Genomic DNA, 19,912 nt, shown 5'->3' on the forward strand with positions numbered 1-19,912 from the left:
ATAGCCTCCCCCTCTCTCTCCACCAAACTGCCTCGCTCTTCTTCTTCAAGCCCATGAAGGTGTGCTGAGCTGCACTGAGCTTATGATCATAAATCCTTTGCTATTGTCCTGTGTATCATCTTCATCTGAGTTAGGCTGCGCGGAGAAGTTTATCTTTCCATGTGATTTCTAAAGCCACAGACAGTTGCAGCTCTCTGTAAAAATTATTAGTGTATAGGAAACACACACGTTACAACTTTCTTCATCACAAACCTGCTGTACCGTTTTTCTCTCCACTCACCTCGGCCAGTGCTGTAGTGCTGTAATTTATCACTGTACACGGCCTCTTTGCTGTAAGCCCGCTTCCTAGGGAAAGGGGAGACAAATTGTTCAGGTAATGTATAAGTGGCTCATTCTTACCCAGACCACTCAGAGCATCTCTGAAAAAGAGTGTGATAATGAATTTACCTGCACTGGCATGGGAAAATGATGCCTATTACTCATGCACTAACAAATATCTACATCGAGGTGATATAGATGTGCACAGTCACATGCAGATATATCGATAGAGACACATTCACATGCACAGCTGTCTATCTATATTTGTCTGTATGTCAGAGATTTGAAACAGTGAGTGTCCACAGGAGAAGGAAGAGACAGTGACCCAGCATAAATTGTAGCTCTGGAATCCGCATGCCCAATTTTGTGCTCCCTGCTTGCTACAGATTCAGTGAGTGGAGCAGGAAAGGGTGGGAGACAATAAAACTGGGTCCATGTTTGCAAAAAATATTGTTGAAGTAAATTCTCTGATTAGACTCCTTTAAATCTGTTGCTGTCTCCATGGCTCATGTTCACTTGAATGAAACACGCTTCCCCTCTTGTTTCACGTCTAACTTCTCATTGTGTTCGCATAAAAACTCACTGAAAAAATGTATCACCCACTGAGAACTGTCTGGTGTGATATTTACCCGTGGCAGCGCTGCCTTGGGACTCTCTAGTACAAGCATAATGGTCATTTGTAAACTGCCTTGTGCTAGGTGTCCCCAGCTCATTCAGCTGTGGCCCAACTAATGCCCTCTGGTCTGCTCAGAGGGCAGAACATAGCTCAGTAAGTGGCAAGCTTTAATGGGAGCCAGAAGACTCACATCTCGTGCCCTTTAGTACTGCAAGGATACTTCATCCTTCCCCACCTCACATGCATTTCTTGCACATGCTGTTTACTTTGTACTTTCCACCACCTCCAAATCTCAGTTCAGTTCCTGTTACGCCTACACAGCACGGCACAGCCAACCAAGGGGAACTGTGAACAGTTCCCTTTCTCTGCAGTCTGGCTGCTGCTTTGCTCCGGGCTGGCCAGCAGGAGGCACTGCAGCCAATGGCACCTCCTTGAAGGCCCTCTCACTGCATCAGAGGCATGGCCACTGCATGCCAGGGAGACTCTCCTTTCTGATTGCAAAGGAAAAGCTAAAGACTGCGGGTGAAAAATGGTACCTGCTGCAGACGATTGAAATAGCCACCAGAGAGACAATGAAGACCACACCGGCTGCTGCAGACCCTGCGATCAAAGGCAACTGCTCTCTCAGCTCTGACTTGTAGTCATCTGCAAGGCAGAAAGGCATCTTACTCTCTCTCCGACCCAAGGAAGAGCCAAGGACAAACCTCTCGCGGCCTGATTCTGCTGCCCTTTGGCTGAGAAGCTGCCCACGTTGGCTTCAATGGAGTAAGGCACTATTCACTGGGAATAAGGGTGGCAGAATGAGACTGAGGCACCAGATATATTGCTCCTCCCACCTCTTCGGCAAGGCCAACCACTTGTGGGTTGGGAGCATCACCATAGGCTCGGAAAGAAGCAGGGGGATGAGACAGTCCTGGGCTTGCATAGCCCTGATGCGGATTGTCACACACGACTCGCGTGCATTTGAGGTTAAAAAATAGAACAGAAAGGTTGGCAGGTTGAGCGAATGTGACACATTTCTGAATCTTGTGAAAAGCTGAAAACCTCCACCTTTTCCTCAGGTCTGGGTCTGGCAGCCATGGCACCAGCCACGCTGCCGCATGTTAGATTATTATGCTGTAGGGCTTTGTTTCGGTGCTCTAGAGCACACTGACTCACACAAGGTACCTGCTGAGCACCTGCCACAGCAGATCACAACAGACGCCCCAGGGACTGAGCACTGGGCCTGGGGGGAAGGAGGGATGGGATGGGAAGGGGGTAACTGCACAACCCTCGGCTTTGCACAAGCATTATACATTACCAAGAGGGAGCTGATCATGGGTTTAAGAGGAGATGGAAGGAGTTTTAGAGCCACGAGCTTGGGGCAGAGGGAGTATTTAGCAATTACGGCTGCGATTTTCAAAGAGAGGTAGAGTTGGGAGCTCCTTTGGAAATCCCAGCGATCGCTCTTCATTTACCCCACAGCTATGGTCCAACAATGTGACTCTCAGCTCATATAGATGCCCTACTCCCTGCCCTCCCCCGAGACCATCCTGAGGGCGTCAACATGCTGGAAACGAGAAAAAAAGAGTAGTTACGAGGAGAACTCTAGCTTCACTGGCTCCTTATAGCTACAGAGCGCGGGTGACCATCTTGCAAAGAGAGCTGTAGCTGCAACAGCCATTGAACTCCATGCAACACAGGGAAGTAGCTGGAGCAACTGAGGAAGTTGATTTCCAGGGTCACACAGGAGAAAACATACGATCTGCTGCTGTGTCCTGTTGATTTGAACAGCCCCTTTTGTCACAAAAATGTGACCAAGACACAAACTCTGAACTTGCAGCAGCGAAGGAGTTAAAACCGGAAGGGGAGATATGAAAATCCAGAATCTTACGACAGGAGTTCATCCCAAGGGACTGGTTCTCATTTACATTAAGGCCCATTTCAACTGCATGTATGCCTACTTTAAGCCGTTTACACCGTCGGAGTAGTGCACAGGGGCCTTAATGTAAACAAGAATCAGCCTCGAATGCTTTAAGTCTATTTAGCAATGACCGCCTGGCTGATGGAGTACCAGATAAGGACACGGCACTGTGACTCAGGACACTTGGGTCCTGATCTGGACTTTGCCGGTGCCCTGCTGCGTGACCTTCCCATCTTTGTGCTTCTGTTTCCCTCCCTGGCTTTGTCTGTCTTGTCTATATAAATGAAAAACTACTTAGAGCCAGGGTTGTCTCTCGATACGTGTCTGTAGAGCACCTAGTACAACAGGGCCGCGCTCTTCGTTCCTATTGCAATACAAATAGTAATAACTCATTTTCTAGAGAGAAAGACCTGTTAACTTGTGCCAGAAGCAGAAACCAAAAGGTTAAAGAAAAAGTCCTTCAAAAGGAGGTATTTAGCACTCCTTTTATCTTTAGTTTTTCTTTTTCACAGTTAGTTGCTAGTAACCAGATTTATCTCCTGCGTGCTACTTAAATCCTGAGAAAGTCTCATCTAACGATCAATGATTATTTAATAATCTACAATATCCATTCTTATTAAATTTCAATTAATTGCTTATTGGAGGCAGAGTTTTCTCCTCCCTTCACTAATCCTGAATATTCAAGACATTCATTTTTTATTTGCATCCTTTCAGTCATTCTGTGTTTTTCCTTTTCCTTATGCTTTTAGATGTTTGCCTTTCAGAAAAAATACACAAAAGAACCTGCTGAAGGTTAGCTTCTTAAATACGAGAAGGCAAAAGAACTTTTCAGAGAAGAAGGATAGTTCTGTGGTCAAGGCATTTCATCAACACTCCAGAGATGTAGGTTTAATTCCTGACTCTCTCACAACCTCACTGTGTGACCTTGGACAAGTCATTGAATTGCTCTGAATAAATCTCTGACTGTGTGCCTGCTCTGATGTTGTTTGGGGCCGTTAGTTGCTATAGTAATATAAATAATTAACATTTGCCACAGACAATCACACACATCTTTCTGTCTTTGTGCTTCTGGGCAACAGTCATAGGGCCATATTTTTCTTTTAATGGCTTCTGCGTCTTTGGGCTATAAACTGTCTTTTTCTACATATCTGTGTACATGACTGAACACAATGGGGCCCTGACTGGATCTCCTGCTGCCACCCCAATACAAATTAATATTAATGGCTGAGGATTTTCAACAGTGCTTAAGGAAGTTAGGCACCCAGCTGCCATTACATTTCAGTAATAGCTGGTTCCTATCTCCCTTAAGCCCCTTTGAAAATCCTAGCTGCTGCTAATCCATTTGTACCCACAATTAAGCATGTGCATTACCCTGCTGGTATATAGACATCTAGCTTGATTCAAACATGTGCAATCTGCATGGGCACATATGACACTTTATTGAACATGCAATATAAAGGCATAGATTTGGAGGAGAGGCTGAGGGTCTTTTGCATCTGTGGCATGCTCAGTTGAGTTTATTCAGTTTTTCACTATGGCAAAGCCCAAAATAACAGAGCCAAAGGAGAAAGAAAAGACACAGGTTCGGAGGTGACAGAGCTATGGAGTTTCTCCCCTAGCTATAGGCCTCAATTCTAATCCTCTTGTGTTCCTAGGAGAAACCCTCACATACATGTTCATAGCAGACTACTGGTTGTGTGGTTTCACTGGAGCAATCTAGGGAACTAGTGTCCATCACGTGATGTCCTGGAAGTTCATAAACAGTAGTAGTAATAGCTATTATGGGCCCGATCCTGCACTGGTGTAAATCAACAGAGCTCTGCTGTTTTCAGTGGGGCTACTCACATGCTTAAATATTTTGCTGGATCAGAGGCAGAATGCTCAGCACCTTGCAGGGTTGAGCCCATGGCATGTTACTCTAGAGGAGGTACAAATGGGCTGGAAATCAGAGAGAACAGACTGCCTTTGGGAGATTTCTGAACTTACGGCTTCTGGGCATGTTAGACTACCACAAGAAAAGCCTTTCTTTGCCAATTTCAGCACTTCCCTGAAGGAATGGGGAGTGTTGTGAGAATGAAAAATAATCCCCCCACCTTATGATTTTTTAAGATTAACTGGCAATTTTTCATGCTAAGAAACAAAGACAAGTTGGAACCGGAGGAATGGATCCAAATATCCTTAGCTGTTGTGTAACTTTGGAGAAAGAGCTAGACCTTTTGGTACAATGTACTGAACTGAGGAAAGGACCCTGAATACCTCCATTCACTGCTTGGCCTGATTTCTGGACCCATCTGCCCTGAAGAGATTTAGATCAGGTTTAAAATGCTCTGAGATCTGGGGAATGTTTCACGCCACTTCTTAATTGATTTGAAGCAGTTTGTTCATCTCTTAGAGTGACTTACCGAATATACAACTAATAAACTGTTATACAGAGTAGGAGAGAGCACGTACAGAAAGGATAGCTTCTTTCTAATCTCCTTATTTTAGTCTGTTCTTTGCATCTTTTATTGATGTTATTCAGAGAAGTGTCATACAAATGATTAAAGAGCTGGGGGATTGACTTACAGGAGGGAAGAGTCAAAGAGTTAAATGTGTAGGGCTTGTGAAATGAGAGCAAGGGAGCAGAGGCTGGAGGGACATAATCTATAAGAATCTGAAGGGGGTATGTGCCACAGACGAAGTGGAAAGATTTAGGGCTGAAGAAGGAGAGGCTGGAAGTAGTGGGATGAAACTGAAACACCGGGGCTGAATACTGGGAAAATCGTCCTGTGAGGGAGGCCTGTTAGAGTGTGAAATAGTCTCTGGAAGGAAAGAGCGGACATTCCATTGAGTGACTGGTTAAAAAAACGCCTGGACCAAGGATGTGTCTATGCCGCAGTTTGAGGGGTTTATTGCAGGTCGGGTAGACATACCGCGCTAACGTTACCCTTGCTAGAATGGCTAACAATAGCAGTGTCGAGGTGGTGGTGCAGGATCCAGCAACACGAGTAGCTCCCCAGTGGCTGTGTGCAGCCCCCGCTGAAGCTTCCCCTGCCACGTGTACACTGGTATTTTCAGCCGTGCTAGCATGGGTGTGTCTAACTGAGCTGCAGTCGCACCTTCGATTGCAGCGTAGACCATCCCAGTGAGCAGAGAGTGGAGTGTAGGCAACAACCCCGGACTGGCCAGGAGAGGGACTAGAGCAGCTGGCCTGACAGTTCTCTTCCATCCTTCATTTCTATGTGCATGTGAGTTCCGTGGCACTCAGATCACATCCCCTCCCCCATCTCTGTGCGTACCCTCATACAGCACACACACGCTAGTGTGACGTACTTCCCAGCTCAGCCAGAACAGACTCTTAGCAAGCTCTCCTGTGGTGAGAGGCATGGGGTCAGGAAGGGGTTAACATTCATGTTCTCCCCTGGCTGGCATGCAAATAATCCAAGCCACATACAGATGTGGGGAAATGCAGTTAAATGGTGGAGGAGAAAACAGAGATAAGAGATTTAAAACAGATTACTCCTCCAGCTGGCAATTAATCAAACATCACTATAAATCACCTGGCTCTTGCCACACTGCCCCTCTGGGAGCTGGGGTTTGGAGAGACAGGTTTATTTAATCCAATTACAGCTTGAGCTGCAAGAGAAGCCTCTCTCTCTCTTACCCCCTCCTTTTGCCACACACTTACCATCTGTCAGCGTTTGGAAGCACATTTTCCCGCTGTATTTCCCATAGCCAGCCACTGTCCGGGCTCGCACCTGCACCACATACACCATGCCAGGCCTCAGTCCCTCGATCCTGGCCGTGTTGGTTTGACTCTTGGCCATGGATGAATTGTACTCGTTGTGGTCCTGCGGGGAACGGCAAAGAAAGGCTGGTGTCGATCAAAGGGAGGTTCCAGAGCAACGGTAGTCCCATCCAATGGCCACCCCAGGGTTCTACTCAGGCATGAGGCTGATCCACTGGTGGAATGGGAATATTGGGGTTAAAGCGTTACTGCTCCAGTCACCCCACTCCAAGCATTCTGCACTGAAAATACAGAGCACTGAAGGAAAATGCACATGGCCATATTGTCACTAATGAAATGCGTGCCTTATATTAATATATATATGTGTGTGTGTGTGTGTGTGTGTCTATATGTATACAGTGCGGTAGCTAGACACATTGCACACGGGTGTCACACTGCCAACCTGCCATGGCTTCTTTGAAAGACCGCTTGCAGGTACAAGCTGTATCAACTAGAGGTGGCAGATCTAGACGATGAAGTGACCTCTGCTTCCTCTCTCAATGCCATTGCAGCACACACACCCCTGCTCACAATCTGCAAGTATGGTTCTTTACATGGGCCAATAATCTGTCCCCAGAGCCAGGGCCGGCCTTTGGGGTGGGTCGTCTGATCCTCTGCCCAGGGTGGCCTGCCAAAGAGGGTGCAGTGAGCAGGGTTTGGATTCCCACCTGACCTGCCGCGGCAGGCGAGCAGCAGCGCTGGAGAGGGGGCCGGGGGGAGAGAACCCAGCTGCAGGGGGCAGTTGGATGACCAGCCGTCAGAGCCAGGTGACTCCTCCAGAGCAGGGGTGCCCCTCCTCCCCCCTGCTCCACATGTGCAGCCGCTGGTGTCCCTGCCCCACCGCCCTTCCTTGTCCTCCACAAGGCCGACCCTGGCCACTCTGCTGGGGGAGGGGGGCTGTTGTCGGGGTGTCCTCCTCCACTCCCCCATGCACCCAATTTCCACTGAGTTGGGGTGACTGGACAGGGGGAATCTGTGCGTGTGCTGCTGCCTCTCTGGGTGCGGAGCTGCTGGCGGCTGCTTGTGTTTGAACACAAGCCTTCAGGCTCCTGCCCCTGAGTGCTTTCTCACACACACACACACACACAGAGTCCCCCCCAACACACATTAACACCAGGGCTCCCTGCATTCTGGTCACTTCCCCACCTGGGCTGTGCTGAGGCATCAGCAGCTGTTGCTCTCCTGCCCTCTCCTTACGCACAGGGCGGAGGAGCAGCAGTCCAGGGGGCAGGGAGCACCAATGCCAGCTGCTTTGTGCATCCAGGTGGGTCAGTTTCCCCACGTGGGTGCAGGAGGAGGATGCAGGGGTTAGGGGCTCAGGAGGGAAGTGCAAGCGGTAGGACTGAAGAGGGCACAGTGAAGGGGCTAGGGGCACAGGAGAGAGGTGCAGGGGGTAGGAGTGAATGGGGTGCAGGGGTTGGGGCACAGGAGGGGAGTGTAGGGGTTGGGGTGAAGGGGACACAGTGGAGGGGTTAGGTGCACAGGAGGGAAGTGCAGGGGTAGGTGTGAAGGGAGTGCAGGGATTGGGGCACAGGAGGGGGCAGTGGTTGGCGTGAAGGGGGCACAGTGCAGGGGTTGGGGCTCAGGAAGGGAATGCAGGGGTTGGGGTGAAGGGGGCAGTGCAGGGGTTAGGGGTGCAGGAGGGAGGTGCAGGGATCAGGGGTGAAGGTTGCACAGTACAGGGCTTAGTGGGGAAGGGAGGATGGGGGACCAGCGGCAATGGGGGGCACCAAAATGCAAGTTCACCCAGGGTGCCATTTTCCCTAAGGCCGGCCCTGCCCAGAGCAACACCCTTTGGGTTAAAGGACACAACTGCCTCCTGCAACAGACTTTTCCTCTGAGAGATCAGGAAAGACTGCAGAAGTGAGTAAGGAAAGCAAACATATCAGCGAATGGGGACGAAGACAAGTCTTTCCTTCTCCCTCCCCCCCCCCATCTTGTCCAGTTAGATTGCAAGGTCATTGGGGCATATGTGCATGTACAGCACCTAGCACAACAGGGTCCTGATCTCAGCTGAGGTCTCAAAGCACTTACCACACTACAAACACGAATGCGTTTGCTGGTGCAGTGAGCACTGTTTGTCACCCTGTTTGTCACCCACATTCAAATCTTAAATGGGGTCACTGAGGAAAAGTCGGTTTGACCTGTCTTCTCCTAGCCCTGCGTGTCCACGTGACAGGAGGGGTGCACAGGTCAGCACTTGAGCAGCTGCGGAGCAGAAAGGAGTTATGGAGGCTGAGCCGTGTGGCGCTGGACTAGCAGGTGTGGAGTGGGATGCAGCCAAGGAACGAGCCCCTTGAAGTGAATGGCTGGAGCTGGTGTTGGAGGAAACCTGCTCAGCACCATTTTGCACTCTATACCTGGCTAACAAGGGGTATTGCTCCCTCCCTTTAAAAACACACACAACAGATGCTTGGACATGGCTCTTCTACACACGTCCTCTCATCCAGCACACTAGGCTTTGTTCAGACTCTCAGGTCATGTTGTAACTCAAGTTAATTCACTGCTCGACTTACGCTGCACCTAGACCAGAAACAAACATTTCTGTCCTGGAACAAATGCTGGTGGTGTGTCTGGATTAGCATTTACGATTGTCTTACAGAACTTTAGTTAGTTCACATTCAATTAACGCAACATGACCCAAAACTCTAGTCTAGGCAAAGCCAGCAGCAGTGTCACTTATGCCCCCTCATACCCATACCTCACACCCAATTTACCTGCCAGGGCTGGGTGTTATCTCTCATGATAAAACTTTGTTGAGTTATCCAAGGACCTAATCCTAACCCCACTGTACTCAATGGGTCTTTCCACTGAGTTCAATGGGTGCTGGCTCAGGCCCATAATTAACAATCCACAACAAGGAAAAAAATACAGAAGCATTTCAGAGCCTGGAGTGTCTGTCCCCACCCCAGCCTTCTTCCCCTGCTTTCATTCAGGCTTACGGTGGCTGGTCGTGAGCCCACAGTGCTGCTGATCTCGGGGTGGCAGATCCGGCTCACCTTCTCATAGTAACGGATCTCGTAGTCCAAGATGATGCCATTGGGCTGCTCTGGCTGAGGCCACGACAGTGTGATGCTCCTCATGGTGGCACTTACCTGGTGCATGATGGGAACTGTGGAGGGAGCTGTGGAGAAAGGAGGAAACAGGAAATAGAAGTGAAAATTAACTCATGGATGGGGGGAATAACGTGATCTGAAGAGAGGGTGAAAATAAAATGTCAGAGAGCCATCCTGGGGGGTGAGGAGGGAAAGAGGAGAATGGGAAGAAAGGAGCAAATGGCGAGAGGTTTGAAGGAAGGAGGATGAGATATTATACAGCATAAGAACATGAGAATGGCCTTGCGAGTCAGACCAATGGTCCATCTAGCCCAGTATCCTGTCTATGACAGTGGGGCCAGTGCCAGACACTCCAGAGGGAATGAACAGAACAGGGCAATTTCAAGTGATCCACCCCCTTGGTCCAGTCCCAGCTTCTGGCAGGTTCATCCTTTTCTATGTGAAGAAGTACTTCCTAATCTGTGTTTTAAACCTGTTGCCTATTCATTAATACAACTCATTGCACTAAAACCACCTATTTAAAGGGACCAAGAGAAAATGTTTTCAGTGTTGTAGAAACCAGATAACACAGAGAATTCAACCTTAAAGAATGGAATATAAAGAAAGAGGCATATGTACTGTAGCTGTAGCAGAGGGGGATAAATAGGTGTAGAAAGCAGAATCAGACGGAGAGAGAAAGACAGATTCAGCATATGGGTAACCAAGAGTTATGATGATGGTTTATTGTTTGTTGATGGCCAGCGGTGTGCTTGGTGCAGCGGAGAAAATAAAGAAGAGAACTCAGTCCCTGCTCCATGAATAATCAAAATCAATCTCTAACAATAATGGAATTGATCTAATCAATCTAGACAATGTAGAAGACAGACTGATGTATGAAAAGAGGGAGAAACACAGAACAATAATCAAACAAAAAAGGCCATTGACCAAGACTTTCCCTCTACCCTATTTCACATAGCAGAGTGCTCCCAGCAGGTCCAGCTGCTCTTTGGTCCCAGTCCTGTGAGTGTGAAACATCACAACACCTTCTTGCAGTAACTGGGAGTTCCAATCACATAGGGTGCTGGGATCAGGCCCTCACACTGAGATGTACTGCCATTATTTTAACACTGAGCTCCCACAAAAATGCCCCCATTTGCCTGTCATTGGCCCCACGCCCTGGTGTGTAGGGGCTGCAGGCAGGAAGAGTGGTGTGTATGGTTCCCTAGGAAATATTTTGCAAATACGTGTCATCTGGGGCAGTTTGGCGCATTCCAGAGGCAAGTCACTTGCTCTTCAACCATGTCTTAAAAAGTCCCAAACACAAGTCCTCTCTGGGAGGAGTGAGTGAGCAGTGTCGCGGGGTGTGTGTGTGTATGTGTGTGCTGAATTCCACTGGAGGTGGAGAACTCACCCCACCCCTCCCTTTGCCAAGTTAGCAAGAGGCTTCCACGTTTATTTGCTATTATTGCAACACTATGCATGAAATGAGAGCAGTGTGTCAATAAAACTGGTTAAATATTTAAACTGATAATTATTTTTAATTAGAGATTTCGAATTCTGAGTGCTCAGTCTCACCAGGAACAGTCAACAACTCATAGCGAGCAAAGCAGCAAATTCAGAGGACGTTTCCCAGGAGGTGAACAAAACACAGCTTCCCCATTCCATTAACTGTGACAGAGGTTAGAGCTACCCAGTCTAAACCTCTGTCTGTCAGGTTGCCTCTTGTCTGATACTTGGATTGTAAGCACCGGGCTGTCTTTTGTTCAGAGTCTGTACAGCACTTGGCACAGTGGGGTTTTGGGCCAGGACTAAGGCTCCCAGGTGCTATTGCAATACAAACAAATTATAACAACAATAAACTTTGGCAGGACAATATTTCCACTTAACTATCCAGGCTGCTAAGTCCCCCAGTAAGGTCCCAGGACAGGGTCTCACTGAGCACCCAGAGCATGGGAATAGTTTGTGGAAGGGGGTAAGGGGGCTTTGTCCCCCAAACAGGGCCAGACTTATGGGTGGGCATTGTGGGCAACCATCCAAGGTGTCATGGTCAGGAGGCGAGGCTCAGTGCATTTAATTTAATGCACCAGGACAGGCCCCTGCCAGCTGGGGAACTGGCTTCAGTGTGTCCGAGACGTCCCATGTTGTGTTTGTGTTTGTGTAGTGTGTGCATGTGCATGTGTGTGTATACACAGAAACACATGTCGCTGGGTCAGCCCCTCTCAGATTCCTAGCATTTTATGTGCCCTCACAGACAGCAACATGGACATACAAACACGGGCATATGTGTGTAGACATACGCACAGTTCCACTCACTCAGCTTGTTCTGGCATGATAAGCTACACCCATATAACCAAAGGGAAATGGAGACTGAGCCCTCAGGGTCCCTGTTCGAGACCTGAACAAACATCGGGGCAGGCACCTGGCCCCATGGGCCAGTGGTAACCCCATTGTGGGCCCAGCACTGCAAGCCTCGGGTATGCGTGGAATTCCCCCCCACCCACCACAGCCCCGCTGGATGGGCTGGTGCTGCCCCCGCAAATATAGAAGTCACACTGTGCCTATGGCCCAGAAGGAAATCCCCAGAAGCTTTAGTACCTACAGAAGGGAAAAGGAACCACAAAGATCCCAGGGGAATATTTTTACAGCTCTGTTATTCTATGGAGCAGCCATCAAACTGAACCAAACAGAGTTGGTTTGTGGATTCAGGGAGTGTTAACAATCACCTCTGCCCTTTTACACCTGGCTCAGGGCTTGCCCCATGGCTCAGGGCTTGCCCCATTAGCTTGGCTGAAGGTACAAAAGGAAAAAGAGGAAAGGCCAAGCCGAATGTCAAATCAAAGAAAGAAGCAGATCTCATTAATCCCGAGCCAGCCAAGCAGGAGGCAGAATAATCCTCTCAGGGGTTCAGGGCCTCTACCCTGCTCTCCACTTGAAGTTCAAAGTTAGTCTTCGCTGGGCTATGCAAAGCAAGATGGGTATGATCCAGGAAGAGCGTTTCTGCAGCTAAAATGGTGAGAGATGTGCTAGAAGGCACTTGAAGAGTTAATACTAGGCCTCACCATCCCCAGAAGCAGTGCTGACTTCCTGTCTCACATCTACATAATTACAACACCACTTCTGTCTGTAGCTGCACAACTCCTTGCTCCTGCCTGCCTCACAATGGGACACCCTCATCTTCCAGTTCAACCCCTTGGCCACTTTCCGAAGTTACTCTTTTGCACTTGTGCTCTGACTCCCTTAGCTCTCCTTACATCCCCTCGACAGAGCTCTAAGGCTGTCTAACCTAGTATAACTTGCATGCCAAAGAACTGGTAGAAGATGGAAGATGGTCTATGTGGAAGTAGGGTGACTTTACTGTACATCTTCCTACACTCTCTTCTGGCTCCTTGCCTTGCAAATTACTCCGGATTAGGCTAGTGTAGACATTGTTGGAGGGGGCACACCGGCAGGTTGCTCTATGGGAGGGTACTTGGTGGAAGGGTTTGTTTACACATCACCTCTGAATCTGGCCCTATGAATCCAAGGGAACCTCAAGGCCAGATTGGCCAAGCAGTACATCTGAAGGGAAGCTAAGTTAGCGAAACATGCACACCGAGAGGACGGGAAGAAAGTGCAAATTACAGTAACTCTCTTCATCACTCACCCTCATCTCGGAATTTGGCTCCGCATATTCATTCTCCAAACACTCTGAATTCCCTGATGGTGAATCTGCACATCACTCAGGCAACACAACATGCATTTCATTAAACAAGTTAATTTCTTGTCTGGTCCTCTGGGGACATCAAAGCCTCGTGTGCCAAAGCCCACTGAAACATGTGGGGAAGGCTCAGGAGAAGCTAATCCTCAGAGTCTAAGTGCAGAGCTCCCCACCCCCTCGTCCTTGGGGAGCTGGGATGCCAGCAGCTTCACTGACAAGGAGAAACATTCCCATTACTATAAACCAGGGGTGGCCAACCTATGGCTCCGGAGCCACTCTTCAGAAGTTAATATGCAGCTCCTTGTATAGGCTCCGACTCCGGGGCTGGAGCTACACGTGCCAACTTTCCAATGGGCCAGGGGGTTCTCACTGCTCAACCCCTGGCTCTGCCACTGACCCTGCCCCCACTCCACCCCTTCCTCACCCCCTCCTCTGAGCCTGCTATGCCCTCACTCCTCCCTCCACCCCCCCCCAGAGCCTCCCGCACGCCACGAAACAGCTGATCAGGAGGTGCAGGGAGGGAGGGGGAGGCGCTGATTGGCGGGGCTGCCGTGGGCGGAGGTGCTGGGAGCCAGGAGCTGATGGGGGGCTGCTGATGCATTACTGTGACTCTTTGGCAAGGTACATTGGTAAATTCTGGCTCCTTCTCAGGCTCAGGTTGGCCACCCCTGCTATAAATCATCCGTGACCTCACCACTAACCAAGTAGCAGCACATGGAGTAATTTTCCAAACAGCTCTCAGACGCTAACAACTTTCAGCTACTCGTGAGCTCACCAACACTTGAATTGTCATCCAGAGGTGTATGGCTTGGTATGACAACCTCCTGCCCCAGCTGGCCCCCTCAGATGTTGGTAAATCCTGCTTGGCCAGGGAAGAGATTAATTTTTTCTCCTGGTAGAATGTTCCACTCTGGTATGGATGTCTCTGTTCAAAACAAATGAGCATATACTAATTCTGGGGGCATCACCAGCTGAGCAAATAAATAGCTGCATATTGGATCTGCGCACCCCTCAGACGAGGGGCAAAGCTTGACTGTCAGGTATTACATACATTCAGAGACACTGCAGGTAGGATCTTCAATATTACACCCCTCTCTCCTTGTTTATGCAAGGAGTAACATCCCACATTAATCCTGGTACTCTGGAAATTGAAGGCCACTTGAGTAGCTAACATGAAATACCTTGGCACTCACTTGTGAGGTACGCACCATTCCCTCCTTTACAGCGCAGCTGAATGTGGTCTATGCCCTGCCCCCATGGACAGCATGGGGCTCCAAAGCCCTTGCAAAATGTACCCTAACCTGCCAAGCCTTCTGTTCTACCTCTGCCCTGGATAGATACTGCCATCTGTGGAACAGGCCTAATGGGCTTCTGCGTTAATCACCTGGGGAAAGCAGTGGGTGTCGCTGCTTTTTCCACTTCCATGAACACAGGCCCTTCCACAGATGGCCCAGTATGATAACTGTGGTCTGGCTCCAGCCACTGACATCAGTTCCCTAACCCATCCCCCCTCCCTAAAGCACATTGGTACATAATATCAGCCATATGACTCTCACAAATAACACAGCGCGCCGATTTGCTTACAAACAAATGCCCTTATTAAGAGAAGAATCCTACACATATTTGTAACCCCCTACAAGAGAGCTATGGAGCAGCATAATGATTTCTTAGCAGTGTCTACGATGTGAGCTTTATGTCTCGTTTCTTCTCCTTCTGAGGGTTGTGTCTATACACACAGCACAATCTCTATTTGCTACGAACATCAGACCTTCGAAAAAATGCTTTCTACAAAATACATGTGCAAATCTATCATACCACATAGGCCAGGTTCTTTATTCCAGCTGAGTCCCACTGTGTGCAGCGTGGGGTGAGGGGCATCAGGGAATCACAACTCTCTGATTCTTTGCCTGGCTCTGCCTAAATCCCAATGCAGGTTAAAGCAACCTGGGGGGCTCCTCTAACCTGCACCTACTGGAAACAGTCTCCAAAGAGCTGTCTGACAGCTGACAACAGCTGGAACCCACAAAGGGTGACCAGACATCCTGGTATTATTGGGACAGTCCCGATTTTAACCCATTTGTCCCGTGTCCCGACCACACATCAGTCGGGATGCCCTTTGTCCCGGTATTGGGGACAGATCGCTCACCATCATTGCCAAAGTCCCAGGGCTGGCGTGGCGGTGCTTCCTGGGGCAGCCCCCGGTGGCACACGCGCCTGCCCGCCGGCAGGAGCCTGCAGTGCGGGCGGCCCCTGGGCGCAGAGGCGGAGGAGGTCTCCACGTGCTGCACCAGCTCCCTCCTGCCCAATCAGAGCTGCAGGGGCGGGGCTTGCAGGTGCCAGCTGTGGGCAGAGAGCCCTCCGCCACCCCACCCCACCTGACCCTAGGAGCCAGAGGGATCTGCCAGATGCTTCCTGGGAGCCGCCCCACGTAAGCACCACTGGGACTCCCCACCTTGCCCCCCAGCAGGTCCCTCTCGCTCTTAGGGTCATGGCAGTGGGGCAGGGGGCTCTCTGTGCACTGCCGGCGCCTGCAAACCCCGCTCCGTGGCTCCAGCAGCTCCCATTGGTGTTTTTCCCGGTCAATGGGAGCCACGGAGCTCGCAGTTGTGGTGGGCGCAGCACGTGGAGACCCCTCGGCCGCCCCTGATCCCAGGAGCCAGAGGGACCTGCCAGATCCTTCCCAGGAGCTGCCCCAGGTAGGCACTGCCAGGACCTCCCACCCCTAGCAGGTCCCTCTGGCTCTTAGGGTCGGGGTAGGGGGCTCTGCGGGCTGCTCCCACCTGCAAGCCACACTCAACGGCTCTGGCAGCTCCCAGTGGTGTTTTTCCCGGCCAATGGGAGCCACAGAGTTCGTGCTTGTGGCAGGTGCAGCATGTAAAGCACCTGGAGACCTCCCTCGCTGCTCTGACCCTAGGAGCCAGAGATCTCCCAGCAGGGCTTGTGATTACGGCCAGGGAAGGGGGCATGGTGTGAGGGAGTGAGTGTCTGGGAGGTGTGTGTGGGGTGCTGGGCTGTGAGGGTGTGGAGGGTGCTGGGCAGTGGGGGAGGTTTGTGTGTTTTGGGGTGCTAGGCAGTGGGGGCCTTTTGGGGGGTGCTGGGCAGTGGGGGAGATCTTTGCGTGTCAGGGCACTGGGCAGTGGGGGTCTGTGTGGGGCATTGTTTAGTTGTGATGCTGGGGCTGTGGGAAAGGGCACTGGGAGGGAGGGAGGAGAAATCTGTACCCCTGGCCCCGCAGCTTCTGCTGGGGGCTAGAGCTGGGGCCATGAGTCCTTGCTCCGTGGCTTGTGGTGCGGGCTGCAGCAGGGGCCATATACCCCTCTTGCAGCTTCCTAGGGCTGTGTGCCCCCTCTCATGGCTGATTGGGGCTGTGCACCTGTGGCTCTCTTCCCACTCCCGCTCGCCCAGTGTGTCCTTGCGATCTGGTCACCCTAAACCCGCACACCCCTCCCATCCTCATCAAGCCCCCTAACACCAAGGCTGGAGTGGCACCTTAGGGGCCAGTGACATCAGCTTTATGTTATATGAAAACTCCCCCGCACGGGACAGTGGCCCCCATGCACTACCAGTGTGATTTCAAAGGGCCAGAAATGTAAAGCAAATCTGGTTCTAAATATCCATACATATCCATTCCTACAAAAAAATCTACATGAAGAGAATGTGAACACTGCAAGCTTAAAGAACTGGAGTACTTGTGGCACCTTAGAGACTAACCAATTTATTAGAGCATAAGCTTTCGTGGGCTACAGCCCACTTCGTCGGATGCATAGAACGGAACAATGCTTAATACACCCAAGTCAGGCAATGGCAGTGTGACTCTTTGCACACGCGCTCCCCTTCCTGTGAACCCACGTAAGCTGGGACACAATTTGGGTACCCAAGTCCGCATGCACAGCTTAAACACTCATGCTGGAAACACTGGAGCTATCCATGTGCCCTTCTGCATTTTTAAGAGACCATAAAAACAAGCCACATCGGATTGCCACATTACACCCCCCATACACAGAAGGTAACACCAGCTATGAAACACTTATCCTACAGATGGAAAATATATATTCTTGCTGCATGGATGAGTGAGTTTAGCCCCTTATTTTATGCTCTTGTTCCTGCTCTCGGGCTCTGAAGGTGGTGCCTCTTAGGGAATTCACTGAACCGCAAACTCCCGGCTCTGGGAAGCTGTCTTTCCCTTCCAGCAGGAGATGTTTATGGTCCAGCACTGCCTTTGTTTACCCAGCACATTTAATCCTTCATTTTTTATCTTTCCACATCCGCTCAGAGAAGATGTTAATTTTCTGAAATTAAACACTTAGCTTGATTGCTGTTTTGTTAATTGCTGCATTCGCAACCCCCCTTGGTGCTCCTGCCTGTTTAACATGGAGAATGCTGTGAAAATGATCAACACCAAATTGGTGCTCAGGTGGTTGGATGGCAGCTCCTAAGCCTCTCCATGCCTACTTGTTCCGATGCAGTGACCAGCCTTGATCCAGCCAAGCAGAAGCACTGGACCACACTAGAGAAGGGCAAATCTTTCAACAGCCATGACAGGTGCAGGGTTACAGAAAGAACCAGGAAAACTGTTCTCCTCTTTTACTAGTTTTGGGATGCACTTGGAAGTGGGGGACTGAGAGTGTAGGCTAGAGGCCAAGAAGGTGTGATGCAAGCTTCCCTGAAGCTTGCCAATACTCCATACGCTTGAGTGCTCCTTGCTATTCTAGGCTCAGTTCTCTCTTCGGCATTGGCTGCAAAATGTGCCAGACTCCTTGGTGAGTTTCTAAAGTTCAGAAATAGCTATTCAGGTTAGGATGATCTCACAAAACTTATTTCACTTTTTACCTGCAATGAATTTGAGGCTAGGCCAGCAGGATCTTAGGCTGTAAGAAGAGAGATTACTGGCAAGACAAAGGAAACGCAGATGCCATTATCCTTGCCCCTTCTGAGCAGGGCAATCCATAAGAATGTGCACACTTTGTAGAAATTCATGGAAGTGGGGTTAGACAAACAGAGGGCAGGCAGGTCTTTGCTCCGGTGATAGGCTGAAGTGCTCAAGGGCAGAGTTTTCAAAAGAGCTCAGCGTGGGCCTTGCTCTGCTCTCACTCAGGTGAATGGCAAAACACCCACCAGCTTCAACAGCAGGAGAGGTAGGCCAGTGCTGGGCCCTTTTGAATGTTCTACCCTAAATCAATCCAGTTTGGAAAGCGGAAAGCTTTGGGGAGAGAGAAATCTTCTTTCAGGGCATACCAAAACCAGGTCTTGGAGAAGGCACTGTTTGAACTAGGCAGCACCAGGAAACCAGGTAGATATTCCTGGACAGTGAAAAATATCATAACATAAAGATTGTAGGTTAAACACCTCGGAGATCCTTCCCCACCACCCCCCAGGTAGGACATCAGCATGTTAGGATCTTTCACTCCAAGATGCACTAGTAAAACCCACATCATTTAGGTTCAAGGAGCAATGGAGAGTTACTTGAACACCCAGTCATATCTCAGGTTGGCGATGAGATCCACAGTTGTATGAGGGTAACTCTTTTTCACATAAAAAGAAAAGGAGTACTTGTGGCACCTTAGAGACTAACCAATTTATTTGAGCATAAGCTTTCGTGAGCTACAGCTCACTTCATCGGATGCATGAAGTGAGCTGTAGCTCATGAAAGCTTAGGCTCAAATAAATTGGTTAGTCTCTAAGGTGCCACAAGTACTCCTTTTCTTTTTGCAAATACAGACTAACACGGCTGTTACTCTGTAATCTTTTTCACATGCTGATCACCATATTTGGGAGTAGGAAGCAATTTCTCGCCCCCAGGGTGCAATGGCAGGGACCAGGCAGAAGTTGCCTTCCCTGCAAGCACGAGGGCCAGGTTAGCAAGTCCCCTTTGGTCAATTTCATAATAGTGCATCAGGCATGTACTGCCCCTTCTGCCCTCTCTGTGTCCAGTGCTCTCCTTGGGGGGGGGGGCGAGCCCCTGCTCCAGGCTGTGCCTAAATGCCACTTTTGAGCCTGAATTACATAGACATGTGTGCAGACTGGAGGGCGTCTTCCTGAGTGACTCTTGCACAAGTCACAGTATGTGATATGGAAACTCCTTCCCTCACATGGGTGTCCAGCGCAAGGGTCATGCAAGTCCGACAGCTGGTGCCCAGCTCCTGAAGTCAGAAGAAGAGCCATCATGTCACAGAGAGTAAGAGTACTTTTTGCAAAAGCGCCTGCATGACTTAGGAACCTAAGTCCCACTGAAAACCCAGAAGACTTGAGGCCGCTAAGTCATGGTGCCGCTTCTGAAAAAATTTACCCTCACTCACTTCCCTCTATCCAGATTTAAACTCAGGCACTGGAGTCAATTATTTCTCTGAGAAGTAGAGCTTATCCCAGGGAATGGAGGAGCAAAGCATGAAAGCTGCTTCAGCCTCCTTGCTGAGAGAAGGCAGCAGAAAATGTAATAACAAAGTACTCTAGTTTGCCCTCCCTTGCACTCTGGCAGCCCTATTAGCTTCAATGGGGTTGGCTAGGTAGGTGTAACTCAAGGCAGATTTTGGTTCAGAAAGGAAATGTCTCGGAAATTCTCTTTCTTATTCTTTTTCTC

At 49.8% G+C, this 19,912-nt stretch overlaps 1 protein-coding gene across 11 annotated transcripts in view; it reads right to left on the reverse strand.

Annotated features, from left to right (window-relative positions):
* The window catches only part of EPHB1 (EPH receptor B1), a 342,330-nt gene that overhangs the window by 67,137 nt on the left and 255,281 nt on the right, over positions 1 to 19,912 (reverse strand). For 8 of the 11 annotated variants that reach the window (XR_012160837.1, XR_012160843.1, XR_012160841.2 and 5 more), the window contains exons 6-9: positions 9,546 to 9,727; positions 6,505 to 6,667; positions 1,471 to 1,579; positions 281 to 345 (exon numbers count right to left, since the gene is read on the reverse strand). Coding sequence is in view for 4 of the 11 variants with exons in the window: in XM_073360347.2 (XP_073216448.1) it covers positions 281 to 345; positions 1,471 to 1,579; positions 6,505 to 6,667; positions 9,546 to 9,727 (519 nt within the window). In the remaining 7 variants the exon portion in view is untranslated. Of the gene's footprint in view, positions 1 to 280; positions 346 to 1,470; positions 1,580 to 6,504; positions 6,668 to 9,545; positions 9,728 to 14,140; positions 14,261 to 19,912 lie in introns of those variants that run through there. The other 3 variants (XR_012160842.1, XM_073360348.1, XM_073360349.2) reach the window with 3 other exon arrangements.

The sequence above is a fragment of the Lepidochelys kempii genome, chromosome 9 (genome assembly GCF_965140285.1).
Source record: "Lepidochelys kempii isolate rLepKem1 chromosome 9, rLepKem1.hap1, whole genome shotgun sequence".
Classification (NCBI taxonomy): domain Eukaryota; kingdom Metazoa; phylum Chordata; order Testudines; family Cheloniidae; genus Lepidochelys; species Lepidochelys kempii.